The sequence below is a fragment of the Macaca thibetana genome, chromosome 15 (genome assembly GCF_024542745.1).
Source record: "Macaca thibetana thibetana isolate TM-01 chromosome 15, ASM2454274v1, whole genome shotgun sequence".
Lineage (NCBI taxonomy): Eukaryota > Metazoa > Chordata > Mammalia > Primates > Cercopithecidae > Macaca > Macaca thibetana.
This window is the reverse complement of record NC_065592.1, coordinates 38509207-38526917: the sequence shown is the minus strand read 5'-3', so window position 1 is coordinate 38526917 and position 17711 is coordinate 38509207. Positions and strand designations below refer to the sequence as shown.

The 17711-nt window shown below is 36.3% G+C and overlaps 2 protein-coding genes across 5 annotated transcripts in view; both read right to left on the bottom strand.

The window, feature by feature from the left end:
* Positions 1–1273, bottom strand: part of BAAT (bile acid-CoA:amino acid N-acyltransferase) — a 30273-nt gene extending 29000 nt beyond the window's left edge. The window contains exon 1 of the mRNA XM_050761504.1: positions 568–1273. The gene's annotated coding sequence lies outside the window, so the exon portion shown is untranslated. The remainder of the gene's footprint in view (positions 1–567) is intronic.
* Positions 1274–5766: 4493 nt separating this feature from the next.
* MRPL50 (mitochondrial ribosomal protein L50) overlaps positions 5767–17711 on the bottom strand; it is a 448968-nt gene continuing 437023 nt past the window's right edge. For all 4 annotated transcript variants that reach the window (XM_050761523.1, XM_050761525.1, XM_050761524.1 and 1 more), the window contains exon 3: positions 5767–6662. In XM_050761523.1, the coding sequence (XP_050617480.1) occupies positions 6278–6662 (385 nt within the window). In that variant the 3' untranslated portion in view covers positions 5767–6277. The remainder of the gene's footprint in view (positions 6663–17711) is intronic.

Sequence of the window (17711 nt, the reverse complement as noted above, 5' to 3'; positions counted from 1 at the left end):
ATTTCACTACCAGAAATCATTCCTGAATTGCATAAATAGGTACAACATATATTCAAAGATTCAAGAAATATTTTCACAGAATCTAATTGTAACATGGCATTAGTCTTACATTAAAAGAAAATTACCCTTCAAACAAATTATAAATAGGACCACAATACAGTTTCCCAGAATAGGAAGGCTTATTCTATAAAATTCTAGGCAATAGTCTTTTAAAAGAGGGAGAAATATTGATAAGGATTGGGAAGACAGAATAAAGAAATTTTAACAAATGACTTCTGATAGCCTTTCATTTTCCTCAGAAATATAAATTCTAGCTCAATATTGTCATAATAGCAAGTCCCTACCGACATCCTTTCTAAGCGAATCAAAATGAAAAGACACACTTATATGAACACTCCTGGCAACTCTACAGCTGTGATTATGAAATGAGCAGAAAGACTAGTTGTCTTCATGAACTGCTAAAATTCCAAACACTGAAGTAAATAAACTGATTTAATTCAAGAGCTGAGATCTTAACTTATTTCCAATCAACCCAAAAGAAATAGTCCTGATTAAAATACAAAGTACCTGGATTCTTCCTCTTGAGTCTTCTTTACCAGCAGTAAAAGAAAAATGACAGACACTCTCCCAAAAGTTGCCCAGAAGGCCAAAACCTCAAATATGCCTTTGCAAGTATAACAGAGCTAACTTAAGTGCTAGGTTACCACATATCTCTTGCTCTAGTTTCCTATTAATTTTTAACAGTTATTGAACCCAATAAATGTATCACTATTTTCCCTCTTCATTTTCTGTTCTCTCTAAATCCCCCCCTCTTAGGGACTGCCACTATATTTTACTCACATATTTTAGTAATTTTCTTTATAGAAGTTGTTTGACCCCTATTGGTACCATTAGGGCATATTTTTCTTCTGCAATAAAATACTCAAGGTAACTTCTAAAGGGATCTGCATTTGCAAATGTTTTCTTTCCTGAGACAACAAAAGCTGAAAAATACAAATGTGATCACAGTAATGAGTAATAAAATACTCAAGCCCCACTTTCAGAATTTGGGGAGCACGAAATCTCCTACTAATCCTCCTCAACTAATTCACACAGTTTCTTGAAATAGCTATAGAATGGAGTGTTAGTAGGATTTTACACGACAATAAAAGGACTATCTCTATAAAAGTTTTGGATCTTTTTTGAGGTGATAAGAGCATTTAAAAAGTACGAACTTAAAGGAAACTACTGGTAAATTCAACTTAATTTTAAGGAATTCTGATCAGCCAAATACTCCATAAAATACTTGAAAACTACAAGCTACTACCTTGCAAGACTTATGCTACAGATACAATTGATTAAGAATTATTAACTAGGATACATAAAATATTCCTAAACATGTAATGTCTAAAAATCTCAGGTGAATATGAGAAAAAGTCTTAAACAGGTACTTAACAGACAATGAGACAAAAGCATAAGTATATGGGAAAAGGCTTAACTCATTTATTATCAAAGAAATGCAAATTAAAATCATGGGGTATATTTCATACCTATAAGGTTGGCAAAAATTAAAAATTCCAAAAATAAGAGTTAGTTAGGAAGCGAATCACTCAGACTCAAGCCACACTAAGGGAATATAAATTGGTACCACCACTTCGGAAAGCAATTTGACAATGTCTAATAAATGTGACAATATGAATAACTTTTGACCCAGCAATTCCTCTTCTAGAGAACAAAAATAAATGAATTACGACATGCAATAACCTGGATGAATCTTATAAACATAATGTTGTTAGAAACTAGTCATAAAGATACATAAATAAATCTTACAAATTTATATTTGCTGAACTAAAACTATAGGCCACACTTTTGGAGTAAATATTTAAACAAAAGCAAGGAAAGGATTACTGAGAGTCTGGATTGTGGTGAAAAATTATTAATGTAGTTTACATTAACAGAATGCAAGTAAGTAAATGAAAAAAATACATACCATGCAACAGTAAGCATAAGAAACCTAAAGTAATAATGAAAGATTATAAATATCATATACCTATATGACAAGGTCATAAAAATCATAAATCCAAATAATGGATTTCAAGATATATGGGGCAATAATTGACAGAAAAAAAAATAGGAAAAATAGACAATTTCATAACCATGAGTGGAGGTGTTTAAATCCCTCTTTTAACAATTGGTAGAAAACTTGAAAAAACTCAGTAAAGGCATAGATTTCAACACTATAATGACCTTACCCTAATCGCCTCAACAACTTCAAATGTACATGGCATGTTCAACAAGATAGGCCATAAGGTAGACCATAAAATCTTGATACATGTAAAAATACTGAAATCATATATTCTCAATGAAATTAGAAATTAGTAACAGTAAGCTATCTAGAAAACTCCCAAATATTTGAAAATCAAACATATTTATATATGTGTATATATATATACATATATAGATAGAGAGACAGATAATAAGTCATGAGTCAAAAAGAAATCACAGTGGAAATTAGGAAATATTTTAAACTGAATGATGAATAATAATATAATTTTTAAGGAAGGCAAAGCTAAAAAATGGATAAACTACAACCTAGACTGATTAAATAAAAACAAGATAGGACACAAATAACAACTCAAAATGAAAGTGGGCTTGTTATTATAGATCCAGTTGACATTAGTTAGGGAATATTATGAACAATTTTATGCTAACTAATTTGGTAACTTATATGAAATCAATTACTTGAAAAAATTTACTGAAGAATAAATGAGACCAAGAAACATAATAATGACCAACTAAATAAACCAGGATTGGATCCTAGATTGGAGGTGAAATTGCTATAAAGGCCATTACAGGGCATTGGTGAAATTTGAATATGGATAGTATATTATTGTTACATCAGTGTTACATATTTTGAACTTGGTATTTCATGATGGAAAGCAGAACTGTGATGGTTGCTCCAGTCTGTTACTGTACAGCTAAGATTAACTTTGGAATTCTATGGGATCAGAGGTTACTGACTATTTTTAAATTTGGAAACCTTTTAAGTAAAAGCTTTAGGATTTTTGCACTGTGAAACAACCTAGTGAAAATTTCAAGGTCCTTGTCACTTTGTGTTTTAGGATTCACAGAATATGTGCTAATGGGATTATGAATCAAAGAAGCAGGACCAAATTGTTCACTCCTAGGTTTAGGGTCAAGAAATTCACAGTAGAGTAGCTTCTACTTCTGAGTAGAAAGATTTATGGCAGACCAATTCTCTAAGAACTAGAAAAGCAGGATTAGAAAGAACAGAAAAGCAAAACACTGGGAACAATTTAAATAGTCAATTGAATATTGGTTAAATAATTGCATGACATCTAATTACATAATAATATGCTATTAATCAAATTTGTTATTCTTGTCTATTTAAAAATATGGGGAAATGCTTCTAATGTGAAGGGGAGCATGATGCCATAGTAATTGTAAAATACAGTAATTGTAAAATATATTTTTTTTTCATTTGAAAATATACCAAAATGTTAGGTAATTATGAGCGGCAAAATAGGTTTGTTTTTTCATTCTTGTTTTTGCTTTTTTCTTCCCCAATTTTCTAAAAACAATGTGCTACTTTTGTAATCAGAAAAATGACACGTTAAGAGACGGAGGAGTCTATTTATGCTGTTTAAAACATATATTACATATGTAAAACCATTCTATTGAGTCTGAATCTCTATTAGCAGGCTTTATGTAAGCATACCTACTAAGCTTACAGAAGTTCCAACTAAGTAAAATTAGTTAACTGATACCTTTTTAATGTAAAAATCATTAAATTTTTAAAAATGTAAACTCTTTTTTTTTTTTTTTTTTTTTTTTTTGAGACAGAGTCTCGCTCTGTCACCCAGGCTGGAGTGCAGTGGCCGGAAAATGTAAACTCTTTAAAATTACAATATATGTTTGATTATCTCTTTAAACAAGTCAGCAAGCCTAATTTAATCTTTCAGGAAAACTAAAGGCCATTATTCTGACATATTCACTGTATTGAACTATAAACCAGTGATGCCCTCTAGAGGTACTGATGGACATGCAGCTTACCTTCCCTGTTGGGGTGTGTTTACCCTCCTTGTTGGCTAAATTTACCAGGGCTGTTGTTTCAGGTGGCAGTACTTGTCTCCCACCTCATTACTAGCACCTAGATCCATGTTCTCAAAACATAATCAGCTTTTGAAGCATGCAGAAGCTCTGGACCTGGACCTACTCCAGACTTACCGAATAAGAATTTGCATTTTAAAAAGATCCCCACATGAAAAAATGAATAAATAAAAGATCCCAAATGATTAATATGCACATTACATTTTCAGAATATTGCTTTAGGCTACAAAGGAGAAATTTCTTCTGTCCTAACAATCACATGAAGCTGCTTGGTTTTTGCAGTTACCTCTCCAGTTTTAACTGTTTTTCCATATAGACCTCCTCATCCCTTATTTCCATCATGCCCTTTGTTGTTCTGTGTCTCTGGATCAGAAGGAAAAATTGTATAGAAAATGAGATAATGAAATCCTGTGCATAAAATTCCAATGATTCCTTGCTGAATCTTTTACACAGCAGAAGCAGAAGGACATACAGTAGGTCTTCTGTATCTGTGTGTTCCCCATCCGTGGATTCAACCAATTGTGGATCAAAAATGTTCGGGGGAGGGGGAAGGAGAAGATGACTACATCTGTACTGAATATGCTGAATATGTATACTTTTTTCCTTCTGATTATTCCCTAAATAATCAGCATAACAACTATTTACATAGCTATTTACATTGTATTCACTATTTACATAGCTATTTACATTGTATTCACAATTGTAAATACTATTTATATAGCTATTTACATAGCTATATATTTACATAACTTTAAAATTTACATATTTACATAACTACATTGTATTCACAATTTACGTATTTACATAACTATTTACATTGTATTCACAATTGTAAATACTATTTGCATTGTATTCAGTATTATAAGTAATCTAAAGATGATTTAAAGTATATGGGAGGATGTGCATACATAATATGCAAATACCACATCATTTCATACAAGGGGCTTGGGCATCTGTGGACTTTGGTATCCAAGTAGGTGTCCTGGAACCAATCCCCAAGGGATATCAAGGGATCAACTCTAATGTCTAAGCTCCAGAGTTCCAGGCATTCTGACACCTGAAGTTCTTGAATGAAGTGCCTGCGGATGATATTTGTAGGGAATGTCTACACTGTCAACTAATTTTCTTAATGAAGATTCCAGAATTTATATTCCCAACTGAATTTTGTCCTCTTCAAAGGAGTCACCCTGGGAAAGAGAATGCAATTTCTTTTGTTAAAAACCTTTCTATCACTTTTCTTTAGGAATTGTCAGCAGTCAAAACAATGTAAGACATTCTTTCTGTCTCATTACTCTCCAGCCATATCTAAAGCCTGAAAACAATAATCCTGAATTTAACAACTTTGTCATTCAGAACTATCTGATAACCTGCTATTTAAGTAATTTCCACAAATTAAGTCCATTAAAATACAAAGACTTGCCACTCTAGTCAATACTCAACACCACTTTTTAAAAGTTATAGAAAAAAAGGTTTAAAATCAGCATCATCTCCTCTGAAGAGAATACGCAATTAGACATAGAATCTGGCACATCTCTTATGAGGAAGAATCACAGCACTCAATAGCTGGCACATATTCTTTTCAAAGTTATACTTACTGGAAAGAAATGGCAAGGGAGAACACCAGCAAATTTCACTTAAAAAATTTACAACACACAATACACTTTAACAAATCTACTTTAATTCTAAAAGAAATTAATCTAGAACTGTCAGTAATACATAACATACTTTTATGTTTCTTTTATAGGTATCTATCTAATAAAAGTTTATTTGTATATGGGCAATGCATAATAACTCTATCTTAGATATGAATCCTAACAGGATGAAAATATTTTCTTGCAACTACTTTATGCCTATGAAGGGTGTGAACTTGCAATGTCCTCCTGTCTTAAACCCAAGTTAATGACAGTGCCCTCTCAAAACTTTTCATAAATTAATAATTACCTAATTTCATTTAAAAAATGGTTTCAGCAAATATGAAAACAGAAAGTCCGTTATTTGTCCATTCATAATATGAGACAAAAAAAGATAATACATTCCTCTACAGAAAAAGTGGGTTTAGAGAACAGTTCTGGTAGTATTTCACATGGTAAAGTATCAAAAGGTCTAATGAGCAGCCCTCTTGGTCAGGGAAAAACAATGATTTTGATGTGTTTCTCTTCCAAATTGCTTAGTAACTCCAAGTGATTTTCAAATTTGGAGGCAGATTACTGGCACTGAGTTCATCAAATTTAGATCTATCTTGAATAGGGACATTATAGAAATCAAGAACATCTCTAACCCTGCACATCTGGTGGAGTCTGGAGTTAGGGACTACATGACCCAAGTCATCAGCTAAATGTGCCAAAAGATTGAACTTTAGACGACTATCTTCCAGGGAGATGTCTTGCCAATTACTAGGAAGAGATGAACCAAAAACTTCTTTAACGTAAGATTCCAAACGACTCTGGAGATCTTCAGGTGGTGTGTATGCTTGGCTTCGTAAGGGTGGACACACTAGGATAGGTTCCTTTTTCTCTTCTACTGTCTCAGCAACCACTGGCTCTTTCTCTTTTCTGGAATGATCAAAAACACACAAATCTATTAATGAAGTTGACAAACACCAGACCAAATCTTGCCTACCAATCAAAATCAACAAAGGCACACTGACTACCGTTGGGGACCGTGGAGAGTAGTAAAGAATATGATAGGCCCCTGCCCTTAGAACGTTCATAGTTGAACTGAGTTGGGAGAGACAGAAAAAAACTAAGTATATATTTTACATACTGTAAGAATTCCTAAGAATAGGTGAAGAAGTAAGATAAATCATTCTGTCTGGGATACCCCATCCTCCAAGATCCCACCTCAATCTACATTTCTGGTCTTACCTTTCACTGATTACCTACATATACTCCATGTGGTACTCTATATCCTGTGTCCCAAGCACACTCCCACTTTCCTGACACAATGTGTTGGCTCAAGTCATATCTTAAAATGTCTGTCTTTTATCTTCACCTATGTAAATCTTGCTTATTCTGTAAGTCTTAGGATAAAATTGTTCTCTTCCAAGAGGCTTTACGTAATTTCCAGAATCAAATATAATTGTAATTTCATGTGATCTCTTCAGCACTTTATACTGCTCTCAGAGTGCATCACATCCTACCTGACTTTTAATTTTACTTATATTCTACTTCACAGAAAGTGAAGAGATGGAAAAAGATATTCCATGCAAACAGAAACCAAAAAGAACAGGAGTAGCTACACTTACATCAGATAAAATAAATTTCAAGTCAAAAACTATAAAAGAGATTAAGAAGGTCATTACATAATCATAAAGAGTCAATTCAGCAAACGCATATAACAATTATAAATATATATGCAACCAATATTGGAGAACCTAAACATATAACACAAATATTAATAAATCTAAAGGAAGAGATAGACTACAATACATTAATAGTTGTGGATTTCAAAACCCACTCTCAATAATAGATCATCCAGACAAAATCAACGAAGAAACACTGGAATTAAATTCTACACCAAATGGACTTGACACTTAGAGAACATTTCACCCAACTGCTGCAGAATACATAGTCTTCTCATGAGTACATGGTACATTCTCCAGGGTAGACTGTATCTTAGAACACAAAACAAGTTTTAACAAACTCATAAAACTCAAAATCATATCAAGGACTTTTCTAACAACAATGAAATACCACTAGACATCAATAACAAGAACTCTGGAAATTATACAACTACATAAAAAATAACATGCTCCCAAATGACCAAGGAGTCAATGATGAAATTAGGAAGGAAATTTTAAAATGTCTTGAAGCAATAAAAATGAAAACACAACACATCAAAATCTATGTGATACAGCAAAAGCAGTAATAAGAGGGAAGCTTATAGTAATAAACACCTACATGAAAAAAGAAAAATTTCAAATAAACAATCTAAAGATGCACCTTAAATTAGAAAAAGACAAACCAAACCCAAAATTAGTAGAAGGAAAGAAATAAGATCAGTGTAGAAACAAATGAAATAGACTAAAAAAAGCAATTAAAAAGATCAATGAATTAAAAAGTTGGTTTATTGAAAAATTAAAATCAACAAACCTTTATCTAGAATAAGAAAAACAGAGAAAAGACACAAATAAATAAAATTAGAGGCAAAAAAGGAGATTACACTGATATCACAAAAATTTAAAGGCTAATTAGAGATTATTACAAGCAACTATACATCAATAGATTGGAAAACCTAGAAGAGATGGATTAATTCCTAGGCACAGACAACTTAGCAGGACTGAATCATGAAGAAATAGAAAACCCAACAGAAATAATGAGATAGAAGCTGTAATAAAAGTCTCCCATCAAAGAAAAGCTTAAGATTTGATGGCTTCACTACTGAACTCCACCAAGCATTTAAAGAAGAACTAATGCCAACCAATAAGAATTCTACCAAAGCTATTCCAAAACACTGAAGAGGAGACAATACTTCCAAACACATTCTACAAGGCTAGCATTACCCTGATGCCAAAACCAGACAAAGACAAAATAAAAAAGGAAAACACATTCTACAAGACCAGCATTACCCTGATACCAAAACCAGACAAAGACAAAATAAAAAAGGAAAACCACAGGTCAATATTCCTGATGAGCACAGATGCAAAAATCCTCAACATTCATCCCAGAATTCAAGAATGGTTCAACATATGCAAATCAACAAACTCGATACATCACATTGACAGAATCAAGAACAAGAATCATGTGATCATTTCAATAGATGCTGAATAAGCATTTCATAGAATTCAACAGCCTTTCATGATAAAAACTGTCAATAAACTGGATACTGAAGGAACATACTTCAACATAATAAAAGTCATGCATGACAAACCCACCAAACAAGGACACAAAACAAGCTAGCACCATTGAATGGGAAAAAACTGAAAGCCTTTCCTCTAAGATCTTGAACAAGACAAGGATGCTCACTTTCATCACTTGTATTCAAAACAGAACTTGAAGTCCTAGCCACAGCAATTAGATAAGAGAAAGAAATAAAGTACATCAAAATTGAAAAGAAGTCAAATTGTTCTTATTTGATATATGATCTTACATATCATATGTAAGATATATAATCTTATATATCTTGATATATGTATATTTAGAAAAACCTAAATATCCACCAAAAAGCTCTTAGAAATAGTAAATTCAGTAAAGTTTCAGAATACAAAAATCAACATACAAAATCAGTAGCATTTCCATATGCCAATAGTAAACAATCTGAAAAAGAAATCAAGAAATCAATTCCATTAACAACAGCCACACACACACACACAAAAATCTAGGAATAGACTTCAACAAAGAAGTAAAAGGCCTCTACAATAAAAACTATAAAACACTGATGAAAAAAATTGAAGGGGACACACAAAAAATGGAGATATCCCATGTTCATGGATTGGGAGAATTAATGTTGTTGAAATGCTTATGCTACTCAAAGTAATATACTGTCAATGTAATCTTTATCAAAATACCAATGACGTTCTTCACAGAAATAGAAAAAAAATCCTGAAGATGGCCGAATAGGAACAGCTCCAGTCTTCAACTCCCAGCGCGAGCGACACAGAAGACCGGTGATTTCTGCATTTTCAACTGAGGTACTGGGTTCATCTCACTAGGGAGTGCCGGACAATCGGTGCTGGTCAGCTGCTGCAGCCCGACCAGCAAGAGCTGAAGCAGGGCGAGGCATCGCCTCACCTGGGAAGCGCAAGGGGGAAGGGAATCTCTTTTCCTAGCCAGGGGAACTGAGACACACAACACCTGGAAAATCGGGTAACTCCCACCCCAATACTGCGCTTTAAGCAAACAGGCACACCAGGAGATTATATCCCACACCTGGCCGGGAGGGTCCCACGCTCACGGAGCCTCCCTCATTGCTAGCATAGCAGTCTGTGATCTACCGGCAAGGCAGCAGCGAGGCTGAGGGAGGGGCGCCCGCCATTGCTGAGGCTTAAGTAGGTAAACAAAGGTGCTGGGAAGCTCGAACCGGGTGGAGCTCATAGCAGCTCAAGGAAACCTGCCTGTCTCTGTAGACTTCACCTCTGGGGACAGGGCACAGTAAACAATAACAAAAGCAGCAGAAACCTCTGCAGACACAAAGGACTCTGTCTGACAGCTTTGAAGAGAGCAGTGGATCTCCCAGCAAGGAGGCTGAGATCTCAGAAGGGACAGACTGCCTGCTCAAGTGGGTCCCTGACCCCTGAGTAGCCTAACTGGGAGACATCCCCCACTAGGGGCAGTCTGACACCCCACACCTCACAGGGTGGAGTACACCCCTGAGAGGAAGCTTCCAAAGCAAGAATCAGACAGGTACACTCACTGTTCAGCAATATTCTATCTTCTGCAGCCTCTGCTGCTGATACCCAGGCAAACAGGGTCTGGAGTGGACCTCAAGCAATCTCCAACAGACCTACAGCTGAGGGTCCTGACTGTTAGAAGGAAAACTATCAAACAGGAAGGACACCTACACCAAAACCCCATCAGTACATCACCATCATCAAAGACCAGAGGCAGATAAAACCACAAAGATGGGGAAAAAGCAGGGCAGAAAAGCTGGAAATTCAAAAAATAAGAGCGCATCTCCCCCGGCAAAGGAGCGCAGATCATCGCCAGCAACGGATCAAAGCTTGACGGAGAATGACTTTGACGAGATGAGAGAAGAAGGCTTCAGTCCATCAAACTTCTCAGAGCTAAAGGAGGAATTACGTACCCAGCGCAAAGAAACTAAAAATCTTGAAAAAAAAGTGGAAGAACTGATGGCTAGAGTAATTAATGCAGAGAAGGTCATAAACGAAATGAAAGAGATGAAAACCATGACACAAGAAATACATGACAAATGCACAAGCTTCAGTAACCGACTCGATCAACTGGAAGAAAGAGTATCAGCGATTGAGGATCAAATGAATGAAATGAAGCAAGAAGAGAAACCAAAAGAAAAAAGAAGAAAAAGAAATGAACAAAGCCTGCAAGAAGTATGGGATTATGTAAAAAGACCAAATCTACGTCTCATTGGGGTGCCTGAAAGTGAGGGGGAAAATGGAACCAAGTTGGAAAACACTCTTCAGGATATCATCCAGGAGAACTTCCCCAACCTAGTAGGGCAGGCCAATATTCAAATCCAGGAAATACAGAGAACACCACAAAGATACTCCTCGAGAAGAGCAACTCCAAGACACATAATTGCCAGATTCACCAAAGTTGAAATGAAGGAAAAAATCTTAAGGGCAGCCAGAGAGAAAGGTCGGGTTACCCACAAAGGGAAGCCCATCAGACTAACAGCAGATCTCTCGGCAGAAACTCTACAAGCCAGAAGAGAGTGGGGGCCAATATTCAACATTCTTAAAGAAAAGAATTTTAAACCCAGAATTTCATATCCAGCCAAACTAAGTTTCATAAGTGAAGGAGAAATAAAATCCTTTACAGATAAGCAAATGCTTAGAGATTTTGTCGCCACTAGGCCTGCCTTACAAGAGACCCTGAAGGAAGCACTAAACATGGAAAGGAACAACCGGTACCAGCCATTGCAAAAACATGCCAAAATGTAAAGACCATCGAAGCTAGGAAGAAACTGCATCAACTAACGAGCAAAATAACCAGTTAATATCATAATGGCAGGATCAAGTTCACATATAACAATATTAACCTTAAATGTAAATGGACTAAATGCTCCAATTAAAAGACACAGACTGGCAAACTGGATAAAGAGTCAAGACCCATCAGTCTGCTATATTCAGGAGACCCATCTCACACGCAGAGACATACATAGGCTCAAAATAAAGGGATGGAGGAAGATTTACCAAGCAAACGGAGAACAAAAAAAAGCAGGGGTTGCAATACTAGTCTCTGATAAAACAGACTTTAAACCACCAAAGATCAAAAGAGACAAAGAAGGCCATTACATAATGGTAAAGGGATCAATTCAACAGGAAGAGCTAACTATCCTAAATATATATGCACCCAATACAGGAGCACCCAGATTCATAAAGCAACTCCTTAGAGACTTACAAAGAGACTTAGACTCCCATACAATAATAATGGGAGACTTCAACACTCCACTGTCAACATTAGACAGATCAACGAGACAGAAAGTTAACAAGGATATCCAGGAATTGAACTCATCTCTGCAGCAAGCAGACCTAATAGACATCTATAGAACTCTCCACCCCAAATCAACAGAATATACATTCTTCTCAGCACCACATCGTACTTACTCCAAAATTGACCACATAATTGGAAGTAAAGCACTCCTCAGCAAATGTACAAGAACAGAAATTATAACAAACTGTCTCTCAGACCACAGTGCAATCAAACTAGAACTCAGGACTAAGAAACTCAATCCAAACCGCTCAACTACATGGAAACTGAACAACCTGCTCCTGAATGACTACTGGATACATAACGAAATGAAGGCAGAAATAAAGATGTTCTTTGAAACCAATGAGAACAAAGATACAACATACCAGAATCTCTGGGACACATTTAAAGCAGTGTGTAGAGGGAAATTTATAGCACTAAATGGCCACAAGAGAAAGCAGGAAAGATCTAAAATTGACACTCTAACATCGCAATTAAAAGAACTAGAGAAGCAAGAGCAAACACATTCGAAAGCTAGCAGAAGGCAAGAAATAACTAAGATCAGAGCAGAACTGAAGGAGATAGAGACACAAAAAACCCTCCAAAAAAATCAATGAATCCAGGAGTTGGTTTTTTGAAAAGATCAACAAAATTGACAGACCGCTAGCAAGACTAATAAAGAAAAGAGAGAAGAATCAAATCGATGCAATAAAAAATGATAAAGGGGATATCACCACCGACCCCACAGAAATACAAACTACCATCAGAGAATACTATAAACACCTCTATGCAAATAAACTGGAAAATCTAGAAGAAATGGATAATTTCCTGGACACTTACACTCTTCCAAGACTAAACCAGGAAGAAGTTGAATCCCTGAATAGACCAATAGCAGGCTCTGAAATTGAGGCAATCATTAACAGCCTACCAACCAAAAAAAGTCCAGGACCAGATGGATTCACAGCTGAATTCTACCAGAGGTACAAGGAGGAGCTGGTACCATTCCTTCTGAAACTATTCCAATCAATAGAAAAAGAGGGAATCCTCCCTAACTCATTTTATGAGGCCAACATCATCCTGATACCAAAGCCTGGCAGAGACACAACAAAAAAAGAGAATTTTAGACCAATATCCCTGATGAACATCGATGCAAAAATCCTCAATAAAATACTGGCAAACCGGATTCAGCAACACATCAAAAAGCTTATCCACTATGATCAAGTGGGCTTCATCCCTGGGATGCAAGGCTGGTTCAACATTTGCAAATCAATAAACGTAATCCAGCATATAAACAGAACCAAAGACAAGAACCACATGATTATCTCAATAGATGCAGAAAAGGCTTTTGACAAAATTCAACAGCCCTTCATGCTAAAAACGCTCAATAAATTCGGTATTGGTGGAACATATCTCAAAATAATAAGAGCTATTTATGACAAACCCACAGCCAATATCATACTGAATGGGCAAAAACTGGAAAAATTCCCTTTGAAAACTGGCACAAGACAGGGATGCCCTCTCTCACCACTCCTATTCAACATAGTGTTGGAAGTTCTGGCTAGGGCAATCAGGCAAGAGAAAGAAATCAAGGGTATTCAGTTAGGAAAAGAAGAAGTCAAATTGTCCCTCTTTGCAGATGACATGATTGCATATTTAGAAAACCCCATTGTCTCAGCCCAAAATCTCCTTAAGCTGATAAGCAAATATCAGCAAAGTCTCAGGATACAAAATTAATGTGCAAAAATCACAAGCATTCTTATACACCAGTAACAGACAAACAGAGAGCCAAATCAGGAATGAACTTCCATTCACAATTGCTTCAAAGAGAATAAAATACCTTGGAATCCAACTTACAAGGGATGTAAAGGACCTCTTCAAGGAGAACTACAAACCACTGCTGAGTGAAATAAAAGAGGACACAAACAAATGGAAGAACATACCATGCTCATGGATAGGAAGAATCAATATCGTGAAAATGGCCATACTGCCCAAGGTAATTTATAGATTCAATGCCATCCCCATCAAGCTACCAATGAGTTTCTTCACAGAATTGGAAAAAACTGCTTTAAAGTTCATATGGAACCAAAAAAGAGCCCGCATCTCCAAGACAATCCTAAGTCAAAAGAACAAAGCTGGAGGCATCACGCTACCTGACTTCAAACTATACTACAAGGCTACAGTAACCAAAACAGCATGGTACTGGTACCAAAACAGAGATATAGACCAATGGAACAGAACAGAGTCCTCAGAAATAATACCACACATCTACAGCCATCTGATCTTTGACAAACCTGAGAGAAACAAGAAATGGGGAAAGGATTCCCTATTTAATAAATGGTGCTGGGAAAATTGGCTAGCCATAAGTAGAAAGCTGAAACTGGATCCTTTCCTTACTCCTTATACGAAAATTAATTCAAGATGGATTAGAGACTTAAATGTTAGACCTAATACCATAACAACCCTAGAGGAAAAAAACCTAGGTAGTACCATTCAGGACATAGGCATGGGCAAAGACTTCATGTCTAAAACACCAAAAGCAATGGCAGCAAAAGCCAAAATTGACAAATGGGATCTCATTAAATTAAAGAGCTTCTGCACAGCAAAAGAAACTACCATCAGAGTGAACAGGCAACCTACAGAATGGGAGAAAATTTTTGCAATCTACTCATCTGACAAAGGGCTAATATCCAGAACCTACAAAGAACTCAAACACATTTACAAGAAAAAAACAAACAACCCCATCAAAAAGTGGGCAAAGGATATGAACAGACATTTCTCAAAAGAAGACATTCATACAGCCAACAGACACATGAAAAAATGCTCATCATCACTGGCCGTCAGAGAAATGCAAATCAAAACCACAATGAGATACCATCTCACACCAGTTAGAATGGCGATCATTAAAAAGTCAGGAAACAACAGGTGCTGGAGAGGATGTGGAGAAATAGGAACACTTTTACACTGTTGGTGGGATTGTAAACTGGTTCAACCATTATGGAAAACAGTATGGCGATTCCTCAAGGATCTAGAACTAGATGTACCATATGACCCAGCCATCCCATTACTGGGTATATACCCAAAGGATTATAAATCATGCTGCTATAAAGACACATGCACACGTATGTTTATTGCAGCACTATTCACAATAGCAAAGACTTGGAATCAACCCAAATGTCCATTAGTGACAGACTGGATTAAGAAAATGTGGCCCATATACACCATGGAATACTATGCAGCCATAAAAAAGGATGAGTTTGTGTCCTTTGTAGGGACACGGATGCAGCTGGAAACCATCATTCTCAGCAAACTATCACAAGAACAGAAAACCAAACACCGCATGTTCTCACTCATAGGTGGGAACTGAACAATGAGATCACTTGGACTCGGGAAGGGGAACATCACACACCGGGGCCTATCATGGGGAGCGGGGAGGGGGGAGGGATTGCATTGGGAGTTATACCTGATGTAAATGACGAGTTGATGGGTGCTGACGAGTTGATGGGTGCAGCACACCAACATGGCACAAGTATACATATGTAACAAACCTGCACGTTATGCACATGTACCCTAGAACTTAAAGTATAATAATAATAAAAAAAAAAGAAAAAGAAAAAAAGAAAAAAAGAAAAAAAATCCTAAGATTAGTATGAAACCACAAAATGCCTTGAATAGCCAAAGTAATGCTAAGAAAAAAAAAAATCGCACCTAACTGGCTCCACCTTGCTTCTAACCTTTAAGCTGTCCTTGTTCATTCCTGGACATAGGCCAAACTAACCATGGGAAGGAATTCAGTTTATGGTTTGACTCCGAAACAAAATTGATAATAGCCTTTTTCTGAAAAGACCTTCTTCTTGCCCAGGAACCAGTTTGCTTTTGTAGGACTAACAAATTAGCTACAAGATTAGAAATTATGGTTACGGGTCATACAGACTCCAGCTGCAAGAGTCTGATCCTCCCCAAATTGCTCCTGGGGATAACACTGCTATTGTAAAATCCAAGGTCAGTGCTTGAGATATTTTGCAGACCCTGCACTCAATGGATTAGCTGACACCACCGAAGCCGGTAATCTGGTTCAACCAGTTCTGTGATCCCATCCAGGAACATAAGTTGGCAAGAACTCACTTAGTCCCCCTGTGATTTCATTTCCAACCCAACCAATCAACACTCCCCATTTCCGGGGCCCCCACCTGCCAAATTATCTTTAAAACCTCTGATCCCTGAGTTTTCGGGGAGACAGATTTGACTAATAATAAAAGTCCAGTGTCCTGCACAGCCGACTCTGTGTGAATTACTTTCTCCACTGCAATTCCTCTGCCTTGACACATCAGCTCTGTCTAGGCAAAGTGAACCCATTGGGCAGTTACAAAACTATAACACTACTAGAAGAAAACATTGGGGAGATGTTTCAGGACACTGGTCTGGGCAACGACCTCTTGAGTAAGACCGCAAAAGCACAGGCAACAAGAACAAAAGTAGACAAATGGGATTACACTAAACTAAAAAGCTTCTGTGTAGAAGAAAACATTGGGGAGATGCTTCAGGACTTTGGTCTAGGCAATGACCTTTTGAGTAATACCTCAAAAGCACAGGCGACAAGAACAAAAATCAACAAATGGGATTACATCAAGCTAAAAAGCTTGTGTATAGCAAAGGCAACAATAAACAAAGTGAACAGAAAACCTAGAGGATAGGAGAAAAATTGGCAAACTATCTGACAAGGGATTAATAACCAGAATATATAAGGAACCCAAACAACTCAATAACAACAACAACAACAAAAACTGATTTAAACATAGCAAAAGATCTGAATACGTATTTCTCAAAGAAGATATACAAAAGACCAACAGGTATATAAAAAAAAGATCTCTAATCATCAGGGAAATGCAACTCAAAACCACAATGAGGTATCATCTCACCTCAGTTAAAATGACTATTATTTAAAAGACAAAAAATAACAAATGCTGGCAAGGATATAGAGAAAGTGGAATACTAGTACACTATTGGTGGTAATGTAAATTAGCACAACTGCTATGGAGAAAAGTATGGAAATTTCGCAAAAAAACGAAAAACAGAATTACCATATAATCCAGCAATCCCACTGCTTGGTATATGTCCAAAAGAAAGTTAATCAGTCTGACAGAGATATCTGCACTCCATGTTTATTACAGCATTATTCACAATAGCCAAGATATGGAATCAAACTAAGTTTCTACCAATGGATGAATGGATATTAAAAAAAACTGTACATATAATCTATGGAATATTATTCAGCCATTAAAAAATGATGAAATCCTGTCACTTGCAGTAACATGGATGAAATTGGAGGACACTGTTAAGTGAAATAAGCCAGGTGCAGACAGACAGATATCGCACATTCTCACTTCTATGTGTGAACCAAAAAAAAAATGACCTCATGGAGGTAGTAATAAATTGATGGTTACCAGAGGCTGGGAAGGGTAGTGAGGAGGTGGGGTATGAAGACCGATTGGTTAGAAA